General features: G+C 40.6%; 3 protein-coding genes across 8 annotated transcripts in view; 2 read left to right on the top strand and 1 right to left on the bottom strand.

The window, feature by feature from the left end:
* espn (espin) overlaps nt 1-3,118 on the top strand; it is a 47,977-nt gene extending 44,859 nt beyond the window's left edge. The window contains exon 15 of the mRNA XM_007553472.2: nt 288-3,118. Within this exon, the coding sequence (XP_007553534.1) occupies nt 288-435 (148 nt within the window). The 3' untranslated portion in view covers nt 436-3,118. The remainder of the gene's footprint in view (nt 1-287) is intronic.
* A 1,026-nt stretch (nt 3,119-4,144) lies between these two features.
* arhgef16 (Rho guanine nucleotide exchange factor (GEF) 16) lies at nt 4,145-16,939 on the top strand. Of its 3 annotated transcripts, none has more exons than XM_007553417.2 (15): nt 4,145-4,301; nt 4,910-5,582; nt 6,265-6,310; nt 6,884-7,047; nt 7,299-7,355; nt 9,218-9,378; nt 11,886-12,038; nt 12,138-12,267; nt 12,717-12,791; nt 12,895-12,987; nt 13,073-13,224; nt 14,573-14,755; nt 15,300-15,370; nt 16,252-16,353; nt 16,440-16,939. In XM_007553417.2, the coding sequence occupies exons 2-15, from the start codon at nt 4,965-4,967 to the stop codon at nt 16,577-16,579; spliced, it is 2,145 nt and encodes a 714-aa protein (XP_007553479.1). In that variant the 5' UTR covers nt 4,145-4,301; nt 4,910-4,964; the 3' UTR covers nt 16,580-16,939. The 3 variants fall into 3 exon arrangements, with proteins under 3 accessions (XP_007553479.1, XP_007553480.1, XP_007553481.1); XM_007553418.2 differs by lacking the exon at nt 4,145-4,301 and adding an exon at nt 4,308-4,424; XM_007553419.2 differs by lacking the exon at nt 4,145-4,301 and adding an exon at nt 4,476-4,562.
* A 6-nt stretch (nt 16,940-16,945) lies between these two features.
* Nucleotides 16,946-21,893, bottom strand: ybx1 (Y box binding protein 1). Of its 4 annotated transcripts, none has more exons than XM_007553421.2 (8): nt 21,646-21,893; nt 19,350-19,413; nt 19,049-19,082; nt 18,829-18,918; nt 18,373-18,711; nt 17,989-18,074; nt 17,399-17,685; nt 16,946-17,299 (listed from the first exon to the last, which is right to left on the bottom strand). In XM_007553421.2, the coding sequence occupies exons 1-7, from the start codon at nt 21,752-21,754 to the stop codon at nt 17,445-17,447; spliced, it is 963 nt and encodes a 320-aa protein (XP_007553483.1). In that variant the 5' UTR covers nt 21,755-21,893; the 3' UTR covers nt 16,946-17,299; nt 17,399-17,444. The 4 variants fall into 4 exon arrangements, with proteins under 4 accessions (XP_007553483.1, XP_007553482.1, XP_007553485.1 ...); XM_007553420.2 differs by having other exon boundaries at nt 17,977-18,074; XM_007553423.2 differs by having other exon boundaries at nt 18,436-18,711; nt 21,646-21,891.
* Nucleotides 21,894-21,951: the final 58 nt, after the last annotated feature.

Raw genomic sequence — 21,951 nt, forward strand, 5'->3', positions numbered from 1 at the left:
TTTTTTTTTTTTTTTTTTTTTTTTTTTTTTTTTTTTTTTTTTTTTTTTTTTTTTTTTTTTTTTTTTTTTTTTTTTAGGAAACTTTAATCCTATGGATGCAAGATACAAAGTAATAATTAAAAGAAGAGTACCTGAAGTTAAATATACCTTCACAATGACACTATTCAGTCATTGTGTAAAACATAGCAAAAAAAATATGTATGTGCTAAGCAAGTAGGTAAAATATTGTGCTGCTTTGTTAGACAAAATTCCAATGCCATCCTAATTCCTGTTTGTGACCTTTGTAGAAAAGCAGAACAGCAGGCCAAACAGGCAAAGGAGTCCGAGGAGAAGCAGGAGCTGGAGCGACTACGGACCATGGGCTACGATGAGACCAAGCTGGCCCCCTGGCAGCGGCAGATCATCCTGAAGAAAGGAGACATAGCCAAAAAATGACCTGGACCGTTTTCCCTGCAGCGTTCTGCGCCCTCACACACTCGGTCCAAAGTGTCTCCCTCCTCCATTCTTTAACCCCACGCCGAACAGACAGAGGTGAGGAGAGCTCGTCTCCCCGTCCCTCCTGAAACTCTGTTGTGTCACTCTTCGGAGCCCCGCAGTAACTGAGGCCCGCTTCTGCGGTTGCTGCCTGTCCACACAAGCTCTGAGACTCGGCTCGGACGAAACACAGCAGAGTGATCCTACACCTCTTACTAAAAGTCTCATGCACACAAATGATTGTTTAGCAAAGCATTTCTGGCATGCACTGACCCTCTTTTTTTTCTTCTTTTTCTTTGCTAAGGCACTTGTTAAAGAACACAAAGTCAAAATCACAGCTGGTGTATGCTTACATTTCTACAAAACCGCAAATTATTGGAAGATGTGTCACGTAGGAGATTTAAGTTTTTTGGTAGATGAAAAACGTGACGTATGAGACTGTTGTTGCTATGAAATTGTCTATTTTTCAGACTGTAATCGAAAGAAAAGTAGTTCAGATATATAATTTGTAATCAATAAGCAGCCAATGCATCAATAAGAATGAGCAGTGTCCCATCGATGTTTCGTCTTAGTCGTGGCATTTAGCGTCAAGCTCACAGATGCACTTATTGTGCTTTTGCAGGATCGTTCAGCTGTTCAAAGACGGGGTTTTCTTAGAAGGTTATAAGCAGCTGGTATCTTACCTTCTGCAGATGTCCATCTCAGTCGCTTCATTTTGTTTAAATCCTGATTAGCTGGTCGTTACATTTGGATTAGAAGGTTATTTACCCCAAAGCTGGTGAATATTTACACACAAATTAATGACTGAATGCAGTGCAAAGCGCTTGGAGGAAGTGCGCTACTATTAATCTTCCTGCTGGAAAGCCAACAGAAAATGTAAAGCATCTGTGGTGATAAAACAGTCATTTTTTTTATGGAAATGCTCTGCATGTTCGACTGTCAGTTCATTTCCAACAGGAAAGTCCTTGATAGCAGACCACTTCCTGCCTCTGTCTTCCCATGTAAATATTCATCAGTTTCTGTGTGAATATCCACTCAGTGCAAATAAATAGACATAAATCCCTGTGACTTCTGCAGGCAAGCTATTAATTTCTTATGACTTCTTAATGGAGCCTCAATTAAACCTGAATTATCCCTTTAATATTCTGCCAGTGTTTTGGCAGAAACTACCACTGGTTGTTTCATTTATATTCCACCTCAAAGCTAACAGTTTATTAATGTTCATTCGATAAGGTTATTTTCCAAAGAATCTGGAATAATAATAAATAATAAATTAAGAAAAATAAATTATAATTTTAATATAAAATTATAACATAATTTCATATTAACTGCTCTTGGCTCAGAAAAATAATACAAAGCTCAAATTTATTATTAGAATGTTTTAATGTGACCGGAATGTCAAACTACGTTGTTTAATCATGATTGTGAATCTTTTTGTGAATCGCTGCATTATAAGAATCAAGCATGTTTTTAATGTTTAATAACAAGGATACCTGGAACCTAAGATTGGAAAAGAAAACACAAATAAGACAAAGAGCTGCGATCCACAGCGGCCGTCTGATCCGAACCCATCCGCTTGTTTCTTGCCTCCGTCCCACTGAGCTGCAGGATGAATCTTTGATGAACAGATCTGCTTACACATCACAGAGAGACCACTCTGTCTCTCACAGACGGGCACACTAATGATAAACTGCACTGCTAGCTAGGTGAGTTGACGTGCTTTAGCGTGTTCGAAATTTACACTGACCAGTCGCACGTATAAGATGAGGAAGACGTCTGAAAAGTACCGTATGATTCACTTTTAGACATTTTAGAGATCCTTTAAGAGTTCAGGCTGAGAACTATTTCATCATTTCCTCCTTCACAAATTTAAAAATATTTTTACAATCCATATAACATTAGAACGGTGTTGATCTGTTTAGAGCAGTGGTTCCCAAAGTCTGGGTCAGGACCCCCATTTGGGTCTTGAAACACCAAGTGTGTGGTCTTTAGATTATCTAAAGAACTTTAAGTTAAACTAAAAAATAATTATTTGTTCCATTTTTTTTACCTTAAAAGTTATAATAAAATAAATAAAGATAAAATCTGTAGTTGTAAATGGATAAAAATAGTGCAATAGTTAAGGCTGTCTTGTAGCTACACTTGTTAAATGTTAGTTAAGTTTGTGTATATCAAACAGCAATATTCAATTTCGTGGGTTAGAAATTGGAAAAAAAAAAAAGGGAGCCACTGGTTTAAAGGTCATTAGAAAATAAATATTTTTGAAATAGAGCACGCATTGTTGCATTTACATTTAATAAAGTTTTCTTCCCTTTTTGTAATCTCATCATTACAAATAATCTCTTTAATTCATCTGTTCGGGTTTGATTGATCATTTGGAAATATTCTGACTCACTTCTCATCAGATGCCATATGATATTAAAATTTAAAGTGATGTACGTCATTGCCATTTAATTTTCTATATATATATTAATATATAAACTGTACATAGTGACCCTTAGATTTTTTTTTGTCTTTTCATTTTTTCCAGATTTCATATTACATGTCCCAGCCTCGCTTGGATGTAGAATGTTGGCTTGTTTTCTTGTCATAATAACTTCAGACTGATAAAAATGAGCAGAATAAACCTCAGATCATTTAAACATCGCTTGTGTGTTTCTCTTGATTTATTCCTCTGTATGTTGAGATGTTTTTAAAGTTGTTCTGCAAACATATTTAGTTAAATTTATTGTTCTTACAAAGAAACAACAAATAAAAGTGCAAGAAAAGTTAAACACTTATATAATTTATTCTTTGAACAAAAAAATGTCATCCAAATCCATTTTACAATGCTGTTTCTCACATCTACACTTTCATACAAGTCTCTTGATTAAAGTATGAATTAATTTGCATATCTGAACATTGCTGTTTGTCGTACAAAAATTCTAGTTCCACTACAAGATTCAGGTAATTCATGCAAAATTAAGCTTATCTTAGTTGCAAAATAATAATCAGACATGTGCCATAACAGAAGCCAATTTTTGGATAGTTACCCACAACCTTGATGGAAAATTAATGTAAAATTAATTGAAAACTTTAGCTGCTGGATGAGGTGTAGCTTCTAAATGTAAAACTAAAAAACATCTAATCATTTGCCAAAGAAGGCATAAAGCAAAGTTTGTGTGAATTAGAAACATGCAGTGACAAAGTAACCCTACACCAGGCTCAAAAAAATATCAGGGAATTACATACAAAAATAAATAATCCAATATATATCGCACTGGTATTCAAAGAGTGGACGTGTTTAAGATTATTGTTTGAGTTTCTGCAGTGATGGATTGAAATCTTAAAACAAAGTGTAGTACATGTTATTTAACACCAGGGGGTGACAAAGAGCCGTGTTTTTAACTAGTCAGGTGAGAACAAACAAAAAATAGTATTGACATTTCAGAGGTTAAAGTTAAACTGACACGCTAACGTTATTGTATTTTTGAAATGAGAAATTCATGTGGGGTGACTGGAATGACAGTCAAATTAATTTTTTTAAAAGCATAATCCTCATTGTTTGCCGTCAAGTTCCTGGCGGGTTGTCAAAGAAGAAGCTTCTTCTAAGTTGTCGAAGTTGCTTCCTGTTGGACTTGTTATTAAGAAAAGCTTCGCTCAGCGGTAACTGATTGGCGCTCACCTGGAGTGACGTAAGCAGAAGAAGGCAGAGGAGCGAAGGAGCAGCGCGGCGGAGGAATACAGCCGCGTATCTGCTCAATCTGACCGCTACTCCGCCAGCAGCACCGCCGCATGACAGACACTCAACCGGATTACAGCTGGAGTTTGAGGTGCACCTCTCGCAGGTAAAGACGCTCTGTTTTTAACTGCGTGTCAATCCGCATCTATTAACCATGGGAATGTGAGGCGGACATTTTTTTTCCCTGCCACAAACTAATCCGTCTGTGTCGCGACATTGAATTTGTAAAGTAAGTACTGCATGTTAACAGGAATTTCGCGTGAAGCTATTAGTTTATTTACTTTAAGGGTTAGTTCGGTATGAACACTGCGCTCAGATCTAATTTCCAGCTGTATGGTTAAGCATGGCTGTCACAACATGTTAAGAGGTGGGTTGTCTACTTAATAATAGGTTTTTGAATCAGTTCCTGGCTGAGCAGGTTGGAAACATTTATTAGAAACAGTGTGAGTTTATTTTCTTGTAACTTTAAGACAGCGGAAGGAGAAGTTTTGTATGTGTGTGAGTTGTTGTTTTTTTTATATGTGAGTGGGAGTGAGACATGAGTCATTGGTCAAGTCCCTTAATATGACTTCCTAACATATTTCCACTGAAAATGTGGTCATATTTGAAGATTTCAGAAGTTTGAAGATTATTAATACATCTGTTGGTCCATACATTAGTCCAGTGGCAATCCAGGTTTAATGTCTTGCTTTTTGTTTTGCTTTTCTTATTTAGATTCCCCCTAATGCTGTAGGTGCTGAAGAACTGAGGAGACCCGCAGGAGGACACCATGTCCCACAGTGAGTCAGACAACTGCACGGACAACAAGTCCCCTCAAATAGAGACCCTCTTCTCCACAGAACTTCATATATACGAGCCAGGAGATGAAGGCTTCCAACCCAAAAGCTCCCCCACACTCCAGTCTGAAACAGTCACCCCACAGGAAGACGAGGTGAACAAGCTGGTGGTACCGGAGCAGGTCATCACAGAGACTCCAGCAGCACAGAAGCCCGAGACCCAAAAGGTGATCTTGAGCACAGAGAGCTCTGCAGCAAAGAAGCTAGGTACCTATCAGCTGATTCCCAAGAGCTTAGCAGTGTCAAGCCGACCCAAGAATCGGCACCACACCACCGTGGTGACCTTCCCGGTGGGATTGGAGAACTCAAACAGCGAGAACCGCAGCCGTCACTCAGCCCAGGGTCCGGATGTTTCCTCCCGGGACGAGTATGACAGCGATGGAGACGGGTTTGCCTTCAGGAGGAACCGCAGGAACAAGTCGTATCGGGCGGCGGTGACCAGCCTGGACATTGATGCCATGACATCCGGGACAGCGCCTAAACCCACTCTGAAATCCGTCAATGAGAACCGAGAAAGCAGTCCTGGTCCTTCTCTCAGCAGTAGACACAAGGTAGAGACGGTCAACCAAAATGTTGTGAATGAAAAAGAAAATGCATTTGTTTGTTTGTTTGTTTGTTTGTTTATTTATTTATTTATTTATTTATTTATTTATTTATTTATTTATGCCACTAAGAAGTTCTTGTTAAAACTTAAATTCTAGCCACATCTTAACCCACTAGAGAAACTCTTTATTTACACTGTCTGTCAGCTTATTTTTACCCTAGCAAAAGGGAGTTGGAGGTACTGATCTCCCAGCAGTCTTGATATTTAAATAGATTTGCTTAAAGGAACTAAAAACTAATGTGAAATTTTATTGTGATTTGGTCCAATTCGTCAATTTAGTTTCTCTCTACTCTTCAGTCACTTCTGATGATGTTGAATTTTTCACTTCTCACTGGACCAGAGATCCAGAGTTTGTGCGCGATCTGGAAAAGTCTGTAATTCCAGATCTAGATCAAGTACAGCAAAAAGTTTTTAGACGATTCTCCCCATTGTCACAAGGACATGTTCCTTAAACTCATGGTGAGCTTTTGTAATTCTACTTTAAAACGAATTAAAATCTAAGTAAGTGTAGAAGGTTTACATAACATGTGGAAACCATGTTGTATGTTGAATAGTCCTCTATTCAAGTGTGTGACTAAAACCCATAATTCATGACTGAAATAAAGTCTGTGCTGCTGTGTTCTCTCTAGCGATCCCTGGGCAGAAAGAGGAACCAGCGTGGTTCATTCAAAGATGGTATGTCCCCTCATGTGTCACTCTCGTCTGCTTTTTCTAAATCGGGTTACCAGAACACAAATAGATTGGGAAATAACTGAAATTTGACGTTTTTTTTTCTTTGTAAAACTCCATTGCTCATTGCAGACTTCCTCGAACAGAAAATCATTCATGGCAGTCTGAATTTGGGCTGAGTGGCTCCCATGTCACGTCTCTGAAAAGAGCTTGAGGCAGCAGAGAGGGACAGAAGTGGAAAACCGTTCTCGGCCTGATAAACACTTGTTTAGTCCTGAACGGTGGATACTTGACCTTTCCCTTCACATTTGTCTTTGTTGATTTTAGGAGTTTTACAAGGTTTTTCATTTTCTTATATACTTATTGAGTCAGCTGCTCCAAACGTATCTCTAAAGAGCCTTCAAAACTGAATTTTATTAAACTGGACATGGTGTAAGTAGAAACATTAAGCTCCATTGTTGTAATTTAGCAATCCTACAACTCGTTTTTTGACACTCCTGGCTGTGTTTTTGAAGTCCTTGAAAGAGAGTCTCTCATTGACACTTCATGGTTTTCTGTTGATGGCCGTTCTCTCCCCAGCGACGCCATGCCTGTACCAGGAGATCAGAGAGCGCGGCCTGGACTCCACCCAGCAGGACGAGCTGCTGGAGGACTTTGTGGTGGTGAAGCCTCCAGCGGAGGACCACAACATCGTGATGAAGAGCTATAAACAAGCTCACCTCACCTGGAGCCAGTTGCCTCAGGTGAACCTTCAGATTTGCAGAGGAAGTCAAGTCGAGTCTAAGAACTCTGATAAGAGCTTAACTTAATTACGCGCTGCTCTATTTATCAGTGTTTCATACTTTTGCAGAAATGCAAGACGGGTCTGTTTTTTGGATGTGAAAGACTGTTAAAAAAATGTATATTTTGACTCGTATTAAAAACTCTTGTGTTTGAGATATCCAGACAAACAGGCTGGGGATTCATGTCTGATTTCTGTTTATGTCTTTTAAAGGTGCAGGAATCTGGTATTCTGGAAACAATCACACCTCAGGAGAGAAAGAGGCAAGAGGTGAGATTATGTCTAAGTATTTCCTGTACTGCCTGTCCTGCTGCACACAGTGGATGAATTTAGGTGTTTCATATTTCCTTGTGCACAAGGCTCTAAAAGGGGACGCGTCATTGTCTCTAAAACAGTTCATTAAAAGTTTTTGACTTGTTTTTTCTTCCAGCGTTCATATATGTAAAATTAGATAACACGAGTGAAACAAATTGCCATGTTATCTCGTTTCAGATTTTTACAGAAATGCATGGGGCCAGTTACCAGCATCAAATCATTTTATGATAACGTATTGCTTTTTTAGAAACGCAAAAATCTCCCTCAATCTGTAGATCATAAACCGTTTAATGAGGTGTTTAAAGACCGTGTCGAAATGAGCAGGTTTTTTTTTTTTTTTACAGAAATATGGAGCCAATAGAGAGGAAAGCATCTTTGACTGTCTGTTGCTGAGCACTGGTATTCAGCTTTGACTGTCTGTTGCTGAGCACTGGTATTCAGCTGGCTGCAAGCTGTTTGGACTTATTTCTAGTCATAGGATAATACGCATAATTCTTGTGTGAAAATAATTCACACAAGGTGTGTTATGAGCATGTGATTTGTCTCCAAACAGTCTCTGGCCTGCAGCTATCTAGCAGCTAAGCACCGTTTCGTCACGACGTAAAACATCCAAACACAGGATATAATGTTGCCTTTTCTTTAGACGTTGAAACAGGAAGCTGAGAAAAATGAAAATCACACAGAGAAAACAAACAAGCAAAAAAGTTGAGTTTAAAAACTGAAATTTTTAAACTGAGAAACATCTACTCAGCCCCATCTGGACTCGAGGCCTGTTCAAACCGGCTGACCCAAGCCGTAGGTCGACCCGAAAATAAAACTCGCAGCAGTAACAATTGTTCGTTGTTTCTTTTTAAAATGCACAGATTTGTAAAAGCTGTACTTGTGCGAAAAATCGTCCGACTCCCGAGCGATTGGCGATATTTGCTGCGTGTCGGATTGATGTCAAAGCCAAAAATAACTGATTAGATCTGTTATCCTACATCTGCAGAGAGTGTCTGCTTGACAGCAAGTTCAAACTCATTCTCATGGTACCCAAGAAGTGCAAAGAAACAGAAACTGGTAGCTGGCGTTCAGGAAATGTCGGAGTCAAAACTCAAAACACAACATTCCTCGCTAAAGTAAAAGCTGAAACTGTCAATTGCAGCGCAACACTTTGTGTGGGAGGATTTTTTTTCCCTTCGTAATGTGTCCTCTCCATTCGCCCAAGATGTCAATGCCAAGGTCCATATTGTGTGCTGTGCTCTTGCTGAATAAAGCCACACCCTACCTGTGTAATGGTGCTTTTACAGCCCTCTGAACAGGTGCTTGGTTTGCTGTTTGGGACCTTCAGTCGTCTCACGCTTCCTGTTTTTGTTTTTTTTTTTTGTTTTTTTTTAAATGTGCTCAAAAAGCGTGCAAGTATTTCAACTTACAAAAGTTTTGAAGCGTTCCTGTGAGGTTTGAATGTCATTTGAGACAGAACAAAGAAAATGACGTCTTTATGCCCTTTGGTCCTCTCCGAAGCCACCTGACCTTTAGAAGTAGAAATGTTGACCAAGGTGTGTTATGAGCATGTGATTTGTCTCCAAACAGTCTCTGGCCTGCAGCTATCTAGCAGCTAAGCACCGTTTCGTCACGACGTAAACCATCCAAACACAGGATATAATGTTGCCTTTTCTTTAGACGTTGAAACAGGACGCTGAGAAAAATGCCAATCACACAGAGAAAACAAACAAGCAAAAAAGTTGAAATGAAACATTCATTGCAATATAATTTTGGTTTCACATCCACTTGATGCGTGCGTGTGTGTGTGTGTGTTTGCATGGTTTGTTTTACAGGCCATTTTTGAAATTATCACCTCAGAGCACTCATACCTGCACAGCCTTGGCATCCTGGTACGTCACTTCAAGAACAGCGCAGCGTTGAGGAAAACAATGACGACGACGGAGCACCACCATCTCTTCTCCAACATATCCGTCATCTACACGACCAGCCAATGGTGGGTTGGCCTTCATATTGATTACTGTACTGCATAAGTGCTGTTAAAGATGTACTGTTTTCTTCTTCTTTTTTTTTTTATAGCTTCTTCACACTTAAATATATCGTTAAACAGATTTTAAGATCTGACCAATAAAAACACAGCAGTTCCAAAATTTAGAAAATACGATTTACTATACTTAGAGACTATAAACCCACCTCGCCATATGAGAGGAACATTTCAAACTGAAACCTAATCAATTCAATGAGCTTTTGTATTAGCTGTTAAAGAGACTTTTACATTGGAGAAATGTTGGCCCACTCCACTCAGTAGAACCGTTTCATTCAGTCACACTGAAAGGCTTTTGAGCATCAGCTGGTTTAATGTCATGCCACGGCATTGCAGTGGGATTTTCAGAGCAGAGTTTGACTCGGTAAATCCAAAACCTTCCTTTCTTTCTGAGGCTTTCAGAAGGGGATTCTCCTGGCATGTTTGGGATTATTTTCCAGCAGTATAACCCAAGAGACCTTGGATTCATGAACTGATGGCGGCAGACCCTCTTTTCGGATTCTCTGCTAGGCAGCAGACTTTCTACCAGTTACGCCCATAGCCGTCTGGTACCTGAAGTAGCAAAGCAGTTTGTATTAGTTTTATGCCAGATGTAACAATAAGCACACCCTGCAGAAAGTTCCACTTTTGCCTTCCAATTTTTTTAGACCCTAAAGCCTACTTCTTATTAGATGTCTGGGTGTGGCTGATGAAATTGAATCAAAACATGTAGTTTATCATAATTAATTTATGATTTAATTGAGAGAGATGATTATATTACTACATACTAGTTTGGTTTGGATGCCTCTTACTGCTTTGAAAACTGATAAATTGATTCACTGAAACATTTTTAATTCAGCAACGAGGAAAAAAAAAAAATTTAATTCAGCAACGAGGAAAAAAAAAAAAATCTGAGGAATCTGTAAGGGAGCAAATATGCTCTTACTGCTTTTGAAAACTGATAAATTGATTCACTGAAATATTTTTAATTTGGCAATGAAGAAAAAACAATCTGAGGAATCTGTAAGGGAGCAATTATGTTGCGGTGCAGAATATTTGAAAATAAGTTAAAGGAGCCGTCCGTTCTAAATGTTCGTCAGCGTTCGAATACCTGACGCAGATGAGAAAGCGAGAAACAATAGACCCCAGCGCCTCATACACCATTCAGTGATTCTTATGTTCTCAGCTGAGGATATTGTTCCAAGATAAAAAAGAAAAAAAAGAAAAGAAAAACGGTTGATTTTAAGTTTCAGAAAAACTGTTTGCCCTCAGCGTGTCTTTAGTATCCTGAAAAGCCCCATTAACGTGTTCAGACACGCTGGCCAAACTAGTTCTGCCACTCTGAGTGGTATTCCTGAGCTTTGAAATGATGATGTTTACACCGGCATGCTTTGTTTGTTGTTTCGTACTTCAATTTGAATGAGAGCGGAAATTCAGGACACTGTTACGAATGAGAAAAGAAATAAATGTTCTCCCATTTAAGCCCTAAAGGGTAAAGCAAAACCAGAGAACAGAATACCTTGGCAGTATCTGTGCGGATAAATCGGAGAGACTTCCAGTTTCTGTGTGGGAAACTGTCAAGTAGCTGGGTCCTCGGGTGGGGCTGTTTTTGACTTGGTGTCACTTTACACGTTTTTGTTAGACGGGACACGACTGAGAGTTCTTTCTTTCCTTATGAAGTGATTCTGTGAATCTTTTAGTCCTTATTGATGTATCGCAACAACTGCTGTCAAAAACTGTTGTGACAAATGTCATTCTATCCGTAGCAACAGTATTTGTCGCGGGATTCAGTTGCTAGCAATTCCTTTATCCCAATTAAACCTCAAGTTACACGATGCATGTTGAGGTTTGTAAAGTTTATAACACACCTTGAACTCTTTTTGCATTTTATATGCAATTGTAAACATCGGTGTATTTTATTTGGAATTTATTTGATTTAAAAAAAAAAAAAGTAGTGCATAGTTGTGCAAAGAAAGGAACATGGTTCATGGTTTCCATATTTTAAAATGTATCTACATCATTTTCAGGCTTATCTTTGATTCTGAATTTAACATGATTATGTTTTGATCCATTGTAGCTTCAGCTCTATCAAGACTTTCTCATCCTCCTGCAGTTTTAGTCCCAGGATTGGCTTCGCCCATCTTCTCATAAGCTCTGATCCGGGATGGTGCGCTCAGGGTGATCGGCTGTGTCAGTTACATTTTTGTCTGATCTGAGCACCTTCTCCCACATGCTTTCTGTCTCCTCCACATGGAAGATGACCATATCCTCCTAAACCTGACTTTTGCAAAGACATCATTTTCCTCAACACCCAAACCACAGATCTCTTAATAACTCATGTTGACCCCAAAATTTAGATGTAGAAGTGACCAAACCATTAGGAATAAACCTGCTGTGTCTTCCGCTCTGCTGATTTGTCTTTAGAAGAACCAAACTTCATTTTTGCCTCAACATTAACCTGCCTCTTTTACGATTTCTAGCTTCTTTAAGGATCTCGAAAAACGTCACAATGAGCAGCTGGTAATCCGGGACATCAGCGACATTGTTCAGAACCACGCGGCACACCACTTCGATCCTTACATCGTCTACTGCTCCAACGAGACCTTTCAGCAGAGGACGCTGCAGAAGCTGCTGTGAGTGGCGGAACAATCTAGAATGAGCCAATGTCTTCATGCAGCGGCACAGGAATATGAGCTGAACTTCATTTTCGTTTTTATTTTTGTGTTTCACAGGAATAATAACTCTGCGTTCAAAGACACCCTGAAAGAAATTGAGAGAAATAGTGAATGTGGAGGCCTTCCCATGTTGTCGTTTCTGATCCTGCCCATGCAGCGTGTGACCAGACTGCCACTTCTGCTTGATGTCAGTTCGATCTTTACTTTTGTCGTACGGTACAGTGCTCTAAAACAAGAATTACTGTGCTCAAAGAATAACAAAAAAAAAAGAACAAGTTAAAAACCAAACATGGATGCTAAGTTATTTATCTGCACTGATGAAAACTCACTCACCTGAAGATGAAAAATGCCAAGATTTTTTTTATTATTATTTATTTAGCCAAGGTCAGGTTGGTCTGGATCATATTTCCCCCATAATAAATGTAATTATCATTTGAAAACTGTTTTTTGTAGATATTTATGTTACCTTATGTTGTCATTTTTTTCTAGTACCATCCAAATTTTGGGAAAGGACATCTAGATTTTTTTGTATTCCACTGCAACATATGTAATTTGTATTTGACTTTGTATTTGTATGTATTTGACTATGAAGCGTTTTATTTATTTTCTTCCGTTTGTGTGCTTGTTCATCCTCAGACAATCTGTCAGAAAACTCAGGACCAGACCGCAGAGTACTTTGCTGCCGTTTGGGCGCTGAAGGCTATGAGCAAGGTTAGCATGCTGGACTAATCCAAAGAACCGCCGTGTCCACGCAGGTTTATCCGCTCTGACAGGATTCTGACCACTGTTTTTACTACAATTGCCATGTGAACAGTTGGTCACCGAATGCAACGACGGAGCAAGACGGATGGAGAGGACGGAGCAGATGTACACCATCCAAAAACAGATGGATTTTGGAAAAATAAAGGTCGGACGCTCGCCCGTCACTGTTTTGTGAGCAGAAACGAGCTCAATTCGGGATGAACGTATCCATCGTCATCTTGTCCCCGCAGCCGTTTCCTCTGGTGTCAGCGTCGCGGTGGTTGAAGAAGCGCGGCGAGCTGGCCGTCTCCAGCGAGGAGCTCAGCATATGGAGGGCTTTCACCAACAGAAGCCACTACCTGTTCCTCTTCAACGACGTGCTGATCGTCACCAAAAAGAAGTCGTGAGTGGCGCTCTTTTACAAGCACGGAGCTTCTTCGAACCAACACTCGTAATATTGCTAGGACCCATTTGGAAATTGTGTCACAGTGTGTAAAAAGCTTTTTTTCCAGCAGCCGAGAAAACGCAAAGCCCAAATTTACATTGAAATCCTAAACATTACTCTACTTCGTCTGGCAAAAAGTAGCAGAATATGTGAAGTGAACGGATGCATTGTTTTAAAATTTCTTCTACATAAAAAAACTAAAGTAGAATAACAGACATATGACATGAATTTGATGTCCCCGAATTGAAATCCTGTGGAACCAGTTCATCTAAGTAGTTTATAAAGTTGAGCCGAGTGTAATCTGGTCTCAGCATAAACACATGTATTGTTGATAGGATAGCTTACTGTTAGCGATGTGCTGCACAACTCTGCCCATTTGTCACAAACTAAGTTTAAGATGCTTTGGTGAGACCAAAATTGAACGTTTTGGCCAACAGGCAGCACAAAATAGACTGAGCTACATGGACATGGAGCCAGAGCTTCACTTGAGTATTTTAGATGAACACAAGCATGTTAGAATGGCCTAGTTAAAGTCCAGTGAAATCCAACTGCAAATTTGCGAGAAGACAGATGCTGCCCATCCTTTCTGATTGAGCTTTTTGGAAAAGACAAATGGGCAAAAGTGTCTGTCTAAATGTGCAGAGTTGGTGCATCAAAAACCTGCAAGGGATGCATAAAACTGTGCAATATAATTTCAGAAACTTCTTCTTTTTCCTTTTTAATATTTTAGCTTAATTATGTTGGTAAAATCAAGAGAAAGTACGTGGAAGTTGAGTTTGTAGCAGGACAAAAGCAGTAAGCTCTGTGTCCCACAAAGTTTGGATTTATGATTTATTGGTGCTTTTTCAGAAATTGACTCTTATCACACCAAGCTACAAAAAGGTGCAACATATGGAGGAACTAAAGGTTACATTTCACAGCTGATAGTCTTTCGTGGATGTTTTGGTTGCCTTGGTCCCCCATGGTGAGTTGAACAGTTCCAGCTGCTTCCAGGGAACATCGGGAAAGAGGAGAGTAAAGGGACAGGGAAAGGAGTGTGTGCATACCTCGGATTCTTTATTCCTGCATTCAGCTTGTCAGCTTGACTGACTTCAGCTGTCTGTTTTGAATTAGGGAGGGAGAAAACAATGTGAGCTCAGACAAAGAAATTGCCCACAACACTGCAGTCATTAAAATGTCTTCAAGTCAGCTCTGTGACCTCTGTGTTCAGAAGGGGAAAAAAATGTACGAGTCAAGGTTTTTTTTAGGAGTCAAGAAAATGTTGCTTGTGCCATTCTGTTTCCTGGCTAACGATGCTGTTTTGCAGCGAGGAGAGCTTCGTGGTGTTGGACTACGCCACTCTGGACAACGTCCAGGTCGAGTTTGTGGAGGACGCAGATGTACGGACGTCACCCGGCAAAAGTACCTCCAACTACCTTTCCTTTAAACTGCGGATGTGCAAGAACAGCGAGGGGAAATTAGAGCAGATCTCCCTGGTGGCTGACTCCAGGTACTGCAGCCCTTATGATCTTTCCTGCCACAGGCTATCACTTTATATAACAAACGTTAAGTTGCCTTTTTTACATATCTGCCCATTAATCGATATTGTACAGATTGCTTACAAAGCACTATTGTACAGACTTTACAGATTATTAATTTTCACTGTTCATACTGTACAGAATCTTACATCTTACATTTTATGCATTTATCTTATTTTTATTTTTCATATTGTAATTTGATCTGTGTGTATGTGTATGCTGCAACTGCACAGTAATTTCCCAGTTGGGATGAATAAAGTACATCTGGCCTTCTGAAATTAAGGCCAACTTTTTATCCTAAAATGATTATCCACCGATCTACAGAGTGAATAATACTGATAATACCAGCTGAACAATCCCTTATACATGTCCACTTGTATTTCTTAGAAGCCACATATTTTGTCTTTGGCGCCCTCTGTTGACAAAATAGTGGCTGCAGTTCAAGATGGTCTAACATCTGTGGCCCTTTTACGAGAAACAGACTTCATTGTTATTCCTGTGCTCTCTTTTGCCAAGGGTGGACCGGGCACGATGGATCACCGCTCTTAAGGAGCAGAAGCAGGAAGGGGTCTTCACTTGCACAGATGGTAAGGCTGTATGCTTTGATTACAGACGGGAATTTTAATACATAAATGTACTTCCCATGGAATCCGTGTGAAGTTTCAGCAGATGATTAGTCTGTTGCTATGCAGATTATAAACCCCTTAAATCCTAAACAGATGGGTAATATGCTTTGCCTCATGGAAAAAAAAGAAGAAAAAAAAGAGTTGCATTCATTACAAAATGATTGTTATTCACTTCTACTTCTCTCAAGCTCTCCGCTCCAGCGTTATGTCTGCTCACAGGGGTTTTGGTCCTTTTATTATGTCATTTCAATGCTGTTGATGTTTTATGGCTGTTACTGTGACACTATTTCATATTTGAAACACTCTTACTAACTTAAAAAAAAATACTTATTTACTATTACATTAGATTATTATGAAGAAAAAAAATGCATAAATGTTTGGCAATGGCCTAAAAAAATAAAAAATAAAAACCTGGACTAACTTAAACCCTACAGTGTCCAGAAGAAAGAACCCTCAACCAACTGAAAGGAGCTCTGATTTCCTCTGATGTGCTGCATTAATGTAGTAATTCATTCATATGAAACGGTGACAATGTATTAAGTGCATATACCATATGAATGTTTCATTAGTTTGACATTACTGTATTTAAAATCCTTTTTTTGTGTGTTAATATTTTGCATGGGAAACTGAATTCATTCTTATTTAGCCATTATCTAAATTAAACCACATAAATCCTGAAAGTGTATCACCGTTTGCTGAAAGAATCCATAAAATACACAAGTTTCACTTTTTCAGTTAAATTACAATAGAGATGCACCTGCTAAATTGATTTACCATCAATCAATGTGAGCCGTTTACCTCACAACGGCTGACGTTCCTGTTAAACGGGGAATGCGTTTCAGGTTTGCCGCAGTATGAAGTCACCAAAACCTACATGCCTAAAGACCCGGACGAACTCGGCCTGCGACAGGCGGAGGTCGTCATCGTTCTCCAAAAGGAAGAAGGTGAGGCCGTCGGAGCTGGGCTGGGTCTTTACGTCGCCTTCCGCTTCTGGTCTTTGAAGTGAACACAAACGTCTCGATTTGCCTAGAGTGGTGCTATGGGGAGAGGATGCGGGACGGAGAGAGAGGCTGGTTTCCTGCCAACTGCGCCATGGAGATCACCGATCCCACCGCCATGGAGAGCAACATGCAACGAATGAAGCGTTTGCGTAAGGAGACCAACGTCTGAAGCGGCCGCAGCACGCCACTGGAACAAGACGCTGTTGAAGGCTAACACACACACTGCACTGCTGATGAGTTACACTGAGCCCTGGAAGTCCATGATCACAGACTGAGATTCTGTTCCGTACGTAGCATAATGCGCAAACACCGACCTCACACAAGACGTTGGGGTTTGTTCCTTCATTTTTCTGACATTTCTTCATATGGTGCCAAATGTGGTTCAGTAAAAAGGAATGAAGACGAGGTCAGATCTCACAAAAATGTCACATTCGAATTTAAACATCTACTTTATGCTGTAAAAAAAAAAAAAGAAATCTTATAATGTTCATAGCCTGTATACTTGAGAAAAATAAAGAGACTCCAAACAGGTTTCCTGGTTTCTGAAGATTTATTTGAGCTTGCATTTTGTTAAAATGTCTGAATACATAAAAAGTTATTTAAAAATGTCAAACTGACCAGATATCAAATTTCATTTTTTTTTTCATCTTTAAAAACCATTTGGTGTAAAAACTTAGGACAGATTTAGAAAAACATTTGTTGTTTCCCCAAAATGTTTTGTAGCTGTCACATAAAAATAATGGGAAAAGAAAACACAAGTCTGCATAGATTCTGCAGGCAATCAGTGGTAATCTGGTCAAATGCATGGTGCAAGCTTGTGACGGTCTTAGAGTCAAATCTTTATTGCTCAGATCTTGGTTGATGTTTCTTCTTGTTGACAAACGAAAAACTGTAAAATAAAAAAACAAACAAGAACAGGAGGCAGAAACTGAGTCCAACAAGGGCTGCGCAAACATTCAACATGGTTCACAAAAAAAAAACAACTCACCCGGACGATGGTACAAGATGGTAGGTGCCGGTGTGCAGGTTGTTTCCTACTCAGCCCCACCCTGCTGGGCCTCGGGAGCGGACGTTTTCTCTGCAGATGGGTCACCTCCTGTCTTGGCCTCTTTGTTTTCCTGGCCGGGTTTGCCACCGGTCTGTTGGCGTCTGCGGCGGTAGTTGTAGTTACGACGGTAGCGCCGCTGGCGGGGCTGTTGATTCTGGCCTCCTTCGCCGCCCTGATTCTCCTTGTCCTCCTCGCTGTCCCGCACCGGTCTGGGACGGGGGGGACCCCTAGGTTGCGCAAGGTGAAGTTAGACATAAAGTAGAAGTAAAAAAAATAAAATAAAAAAAAACACAGTTACACAGACAGCATGCAGTTCTAGAGACGTGCACAAGACATAGCAAGCAATTTCTGACGAAAATGCAATTTTCTGGTGACGTGCGTCGTTTACTGGCAGCTTACGTGAGATTCTTTAGTGTCATTTTTTTTCTTTGTTAGTGCAATCAAGCTTAACACCAGCACATGCAAAGCGTTTCAAACCTGCCACCGCAATCCTCTGCCAATAAAGCCCACATGCAAACCTTGGTCTGAACCTTGGTCGGAAGCCTCTGTAGTAGTTCTGCCTCACTGGTTTGTTGCCCTGGTCTGGACCTCCCTGGCCTTCGTCGCCCTCACCTCCCTGAGGGGCACAAAGAAGAAACCAAAACAAAACAAAACAAAAAAAAAAAAATCCTTCAGAACTTTCAGAGGAGAACACGGTGACTTTGTAATGAAAATGTGGAACTTTGTGTCATCGATTTTGCGGAAATGTGGGGCCTATTTGAGAGCATCCAAGACCCCCGATACACCAAGATTTGTTGATCACAACCACGTGATTGTTAAGAGAGGAGAGGGTGGAACAAAAATCAGGAGTTTCAGACTTAAGTTATTGATCAACTGGGTGCCTGCTTCAGGAGAGTAGCCCTCTGGCGGCGTACCTCAGTCATCTCTCCGCGTGGTGCGTTGGTGTACGGGGGCCGACGGCCGTAGCGTCTACGTACAAAGTATGGCGGGTAGCGCCGTCTGCCAGGGTAACCTGGTCTGCGCTGCTGTTGCTGCGAGTCTCCTTCGGGGGCGTTCTCTCCCCCCTCTCTGCTCTTGTCGCGTCCTCCGCTGCCGGGCTCGCCTTCGTCGCTCTGGTAGTTCTCTGGGTAGTCTCCGCCGCGGGGAGGGCCCCTCCTTCGTGGATAGCGCCGATAGCGGTTCCGGTCTGCAGCGTACTTGCTTCCCTGGACTGCGACACCTCCTGGGCCAGTGACGTTAGCTGCCTCTGCTCCCTGGATACATTGGGACACATTTTCTCAGTGATGTGATGCTTTTTTTTTTTTTGTCTAGAAGCGAATGTATCAACTCTACATTTTATAGAAAAATAAATAAGTCAAAGAAAAGGTCACCTTCTCTCCCTCGACTACGTCAAACTCCACAGTTTCTCCATCTCCCACACTGCGGAGATATTTCCTCGGGTTGTTCTTCTTAATGGCCGTCTAAAAATATAAAGAGCTTGGATGAGAACTTTTGTGTAACTGTGTGTGTATATATATATATATATGTATATATATATATTTTTTTTTTCTTTTTTTTTTTTAAGGCAGAAATAAAGAAGCTAAAACATACCTGGTGTACAAAGACATCCTCCTTTGTATCATTCCTAAACAAAACAAAACATAGAAGTTAGTGTCCTGTTGAGCCACACAATGCAATGTCTCTGTAAACGGACTTGAACTAAGCCAGCAAGGATTAATGTAGTACTGTAGGTGGCGACAGTATAGACACAAGCAGAAAGCATAATCTGGTCAGCTCTGTGAGCAAAGCAAAACTCTAATAGGATTGAGAACAATCTTTCAGCCACTCGTACGCATTATATCAGAAATCTCTTGGAAGAACGGGCGAGTGGGTGCGGGCGGCTCTCGCTTACCTATTGATGAAACCATATCCATTCCTGACGTTGAACCATTTGACGGTACCCAAGACTTTTGTTGCTGCAAGGAAATTAAAACAACCTAGATTATTCGACAGCCTGGGCTTCTTCTGGCACCGAGTTAAAATACATCTGCTACTCATTGAGTCCAATTAAAACAGTTTGATAACAGGTGACTGACTTATGAACAAACCTAACCAAGGCCATGCATTATGTGAATGTTATATTTAACTCCCAACTGCCATTCTTATTATAGACCTGGATGCTTGGGAATGCCCGGCACCAGCTGCTCTTGGTGTGAGGCATGAGCCAAAGTTTGTAGAGGGAGAACCCAGCATGTGTTCATTTAAGGATCTAATATTGTACACACCTTAGTTATGGACTGTTTAGTGAAGCATGTCAGTGACAGACAAATAATACCAATAGCCATGATCGCTAAAGTGTTGACCAGTGTTACACAAGAGTAGCCCTGTTTCAAGAAGCAGGATATCTACATTCACTTCTCTCCCCTCCCTCCCCCCCACAGTTAACATTTTATATACCCAGATCTTTACCACTAAAATGGACCTTTAAGAATCATTTATTTTTTATCAAAAGTAGATTTTTGACCTCCCCTCCCAGCTCCTTACAAAAATAAGACTGATAACTCACCTTCAAATGTTACTGATTTAGTCTAATCTCTTGTCTATTTTCAATTTATGGGCTAAGGAGGACCATATATGGAATATACAGACTTATTTGTGTGTTTAATGGTGTCTAATAAAATATATTCAAAATGGCCCCAGAACATTTTCTATTGAGTCAAGTATGTACTGTAAATCTTATATCTTCCTAGACATTGTTTTGGGTTTAAAAGTATCGTTAGGGTACGCTTTTATTTATTTTTGTTCTGGTCATGAAAATGATCAAATCTTTACATATATTTTACCTTTCCTTCAATTTAGTCGTGTTCACTCGCATATTATTATTTCATTTTTGCTCTGTCGTAGCTGAGCTAACGTATCCTTCTTGTTTAACCTGATCTAAACACAACCCAGGATCTGAGTGGTCACACGTGGTAGAACCGTACCCGGATGTGTTAGCATAGCAATGTAGCTGAGAGAGGCTTTGAACCATGTGGCTGGAGCTGAGCCAGCAAACAGAAACTAACATAACAAGCAAGGCGACTTATATTTGGGCCGAGTTTTTATTTAACACGTAACAAAAGCGACTCGATATTTTAAACTGGTTTGAACGAAACCACCACCAAATGGCGAAATAAGTGGAAACCCACGGCGGACATTTTTTTGGGGGGTGGAGAGGGGGGCCTTTAAAGCCTGGAAGGTAGCTGGTATTAGCCGGCTAGGCTAGGGATAGCATCGTTAGCTCGGGTGATGAAGTATGTAGGCCAGACTGATAACCCAGAAAATCGACCTAAAATGACATGACCGTTGACATATATATTTATAGGCGTTAGTAAACTGCTGTTAATCTGGCATTCTGGCCAGTTGGAAGGGACAAATGTTTGTGTCGTGAATATTTTGGATAAAATAATTCAAAGTGAAACCAGCAGGCTGTTTTCGAGTGAACAAAGGGATGGTTAAGCAGCTAACATTACTAGCCTATGTAGTTGAAATGAAATAATAAACACAGGTTGGTAAATTTACTTGTAATTATCTTCGACCGTTAAACTTCAACCTCCGGGCGGTTAACCCACAGAACCTAACGTCTCCAAACCGTGTTTCCGTTTCTATATAAACACGTTGGCTTTGATAACGGCTGCAAACGTTTTCTAACGACTGTCCATGTGACGGCCGACTGGATGGATGGGTCTATCGAGCGGATATCTGACGCAGGGAGGCCGACGAATGTACGGCTTAGATCCTCATACTAAAGTAATGAAGTCTCGGACAACTGACAATCCTCTGAAAAATGTTATAACAGATATGTCAAACGGCTAATTTCAGAACTCGGAAAAGATGTTCATAAAAAATAAAGCTACTGCAATGTAATTCTAAATCTCCCGATACTAATGCTTAGCTACTACACACGAAAAATATTTGACATCGCTGAAGAGAAAATAGTGAATAGGCTAATATAATGCCAACATTCTAATTAAAACAGAAAAAGTAGAAAACGGAGGTTATGTTCGTTAAATTTTTGTCAATTTTGTTCTGTACCGAGGAACTTAACGTTTATGTCCCATTAACGTTACATTTAACGGCAGTCTGTAGTGGTGACAGTGGGGATCGCCCTACTGTAACAGAATCCACGTTAGCAGCCTAGTTAGCTCAACTAGCTTTGGCAGCCTTACCGATGACCTTCTTATCCCCCGCTGAAGCTGCGGCTGCCGGGCTGGATGGGCTCTCCGCATCCGCAGCAGGCTGCGGAGGTTGTTGTTGTGTCTCGGCCTCGCTGCTCATGCTTACTACTCGTTGGTAATGGCTTCAGCCGGCGGCGGCTCTCTGCTATTTTTCCCGGTGCTAGATGGTAACCTGGGCCGGCGGTGGTGGGGGCTTACTGCCTTCGGGCTCTCAGCTTTCCTCTTTCCGCTCCCGTTGCCGATCGAACTGGGCAGAACGTGTAGATGTGCCGGGGAATGTTCACCGTGGAAGTCCCG

This window comes from Poecilia formosa, unplaced genomic scaffold (genome assembly GCF_000485575.1).
Source record: "Poecilia formosa unplaced genomic scaffold, Poecilia_formosa-5.1.2 Scaffold56, whole genome shotgun sequence".
Taxonomy (NCBI): domain Eukaryota; kingdom Metazoa; phylum Chordata; class Actinopteri; order Cyprinodontiformes; family Poeciliidae; genus Poecilia; species Poecilia formosa.

What these genes read in the sequence shown, in the direction of transcription:
- arhgef16 (XM_007553417.2), top strand. Translation starts at nt 4,965, where the DNA reads ATGTCCCACAGTGAGTCAGACAACTGCACGGACAACAAGTCCCCTCAA. An exon ending in GACTGCCACTTCTGCTTGAT is followed by an intron (nt 12,268 to 12,716) that starts GTCAGTTCGATC and finishes GTTCATCCTCAG; the next exon opens with ACAATCTGTCAGAAAACTCA. An exon ending in CGTTCTCCAAAAGGAAGAAG is followed by an intron (nt 16,354 to 16,439) that starts GTGAGGCCGTCG and finishes CGATTTGCCTAG; the next exon opens with AGTGGTGCTATGGGGAGAGG.
- ybx1 (XM_007553420.2), bottom strand. Translation starts at nt 21,754, where the DNA reads ATGAGCAGCGAGGCCGAGACACAACAACAACCTCCGCAGCCTGCTGCG. An exon ending in ACGTAGTCGAGGGAGAGAAG is followed by an intron (nt 18,712 to 18,828) that starts GTGACCTTTTCT and finishes CAATGTATCCAG; the next exon opens with GGAGCAGAGGCAGCTAACGT. An exon ending in CGACCAAGGTTCAGACCAAG is followed by an intron (nt 17,686 to 17,976) that starts GTTTGCATGTGG and finishes TGCGCAACCTAG; the next exon opens with GGGTCCCCCCCGTCCCAGAC.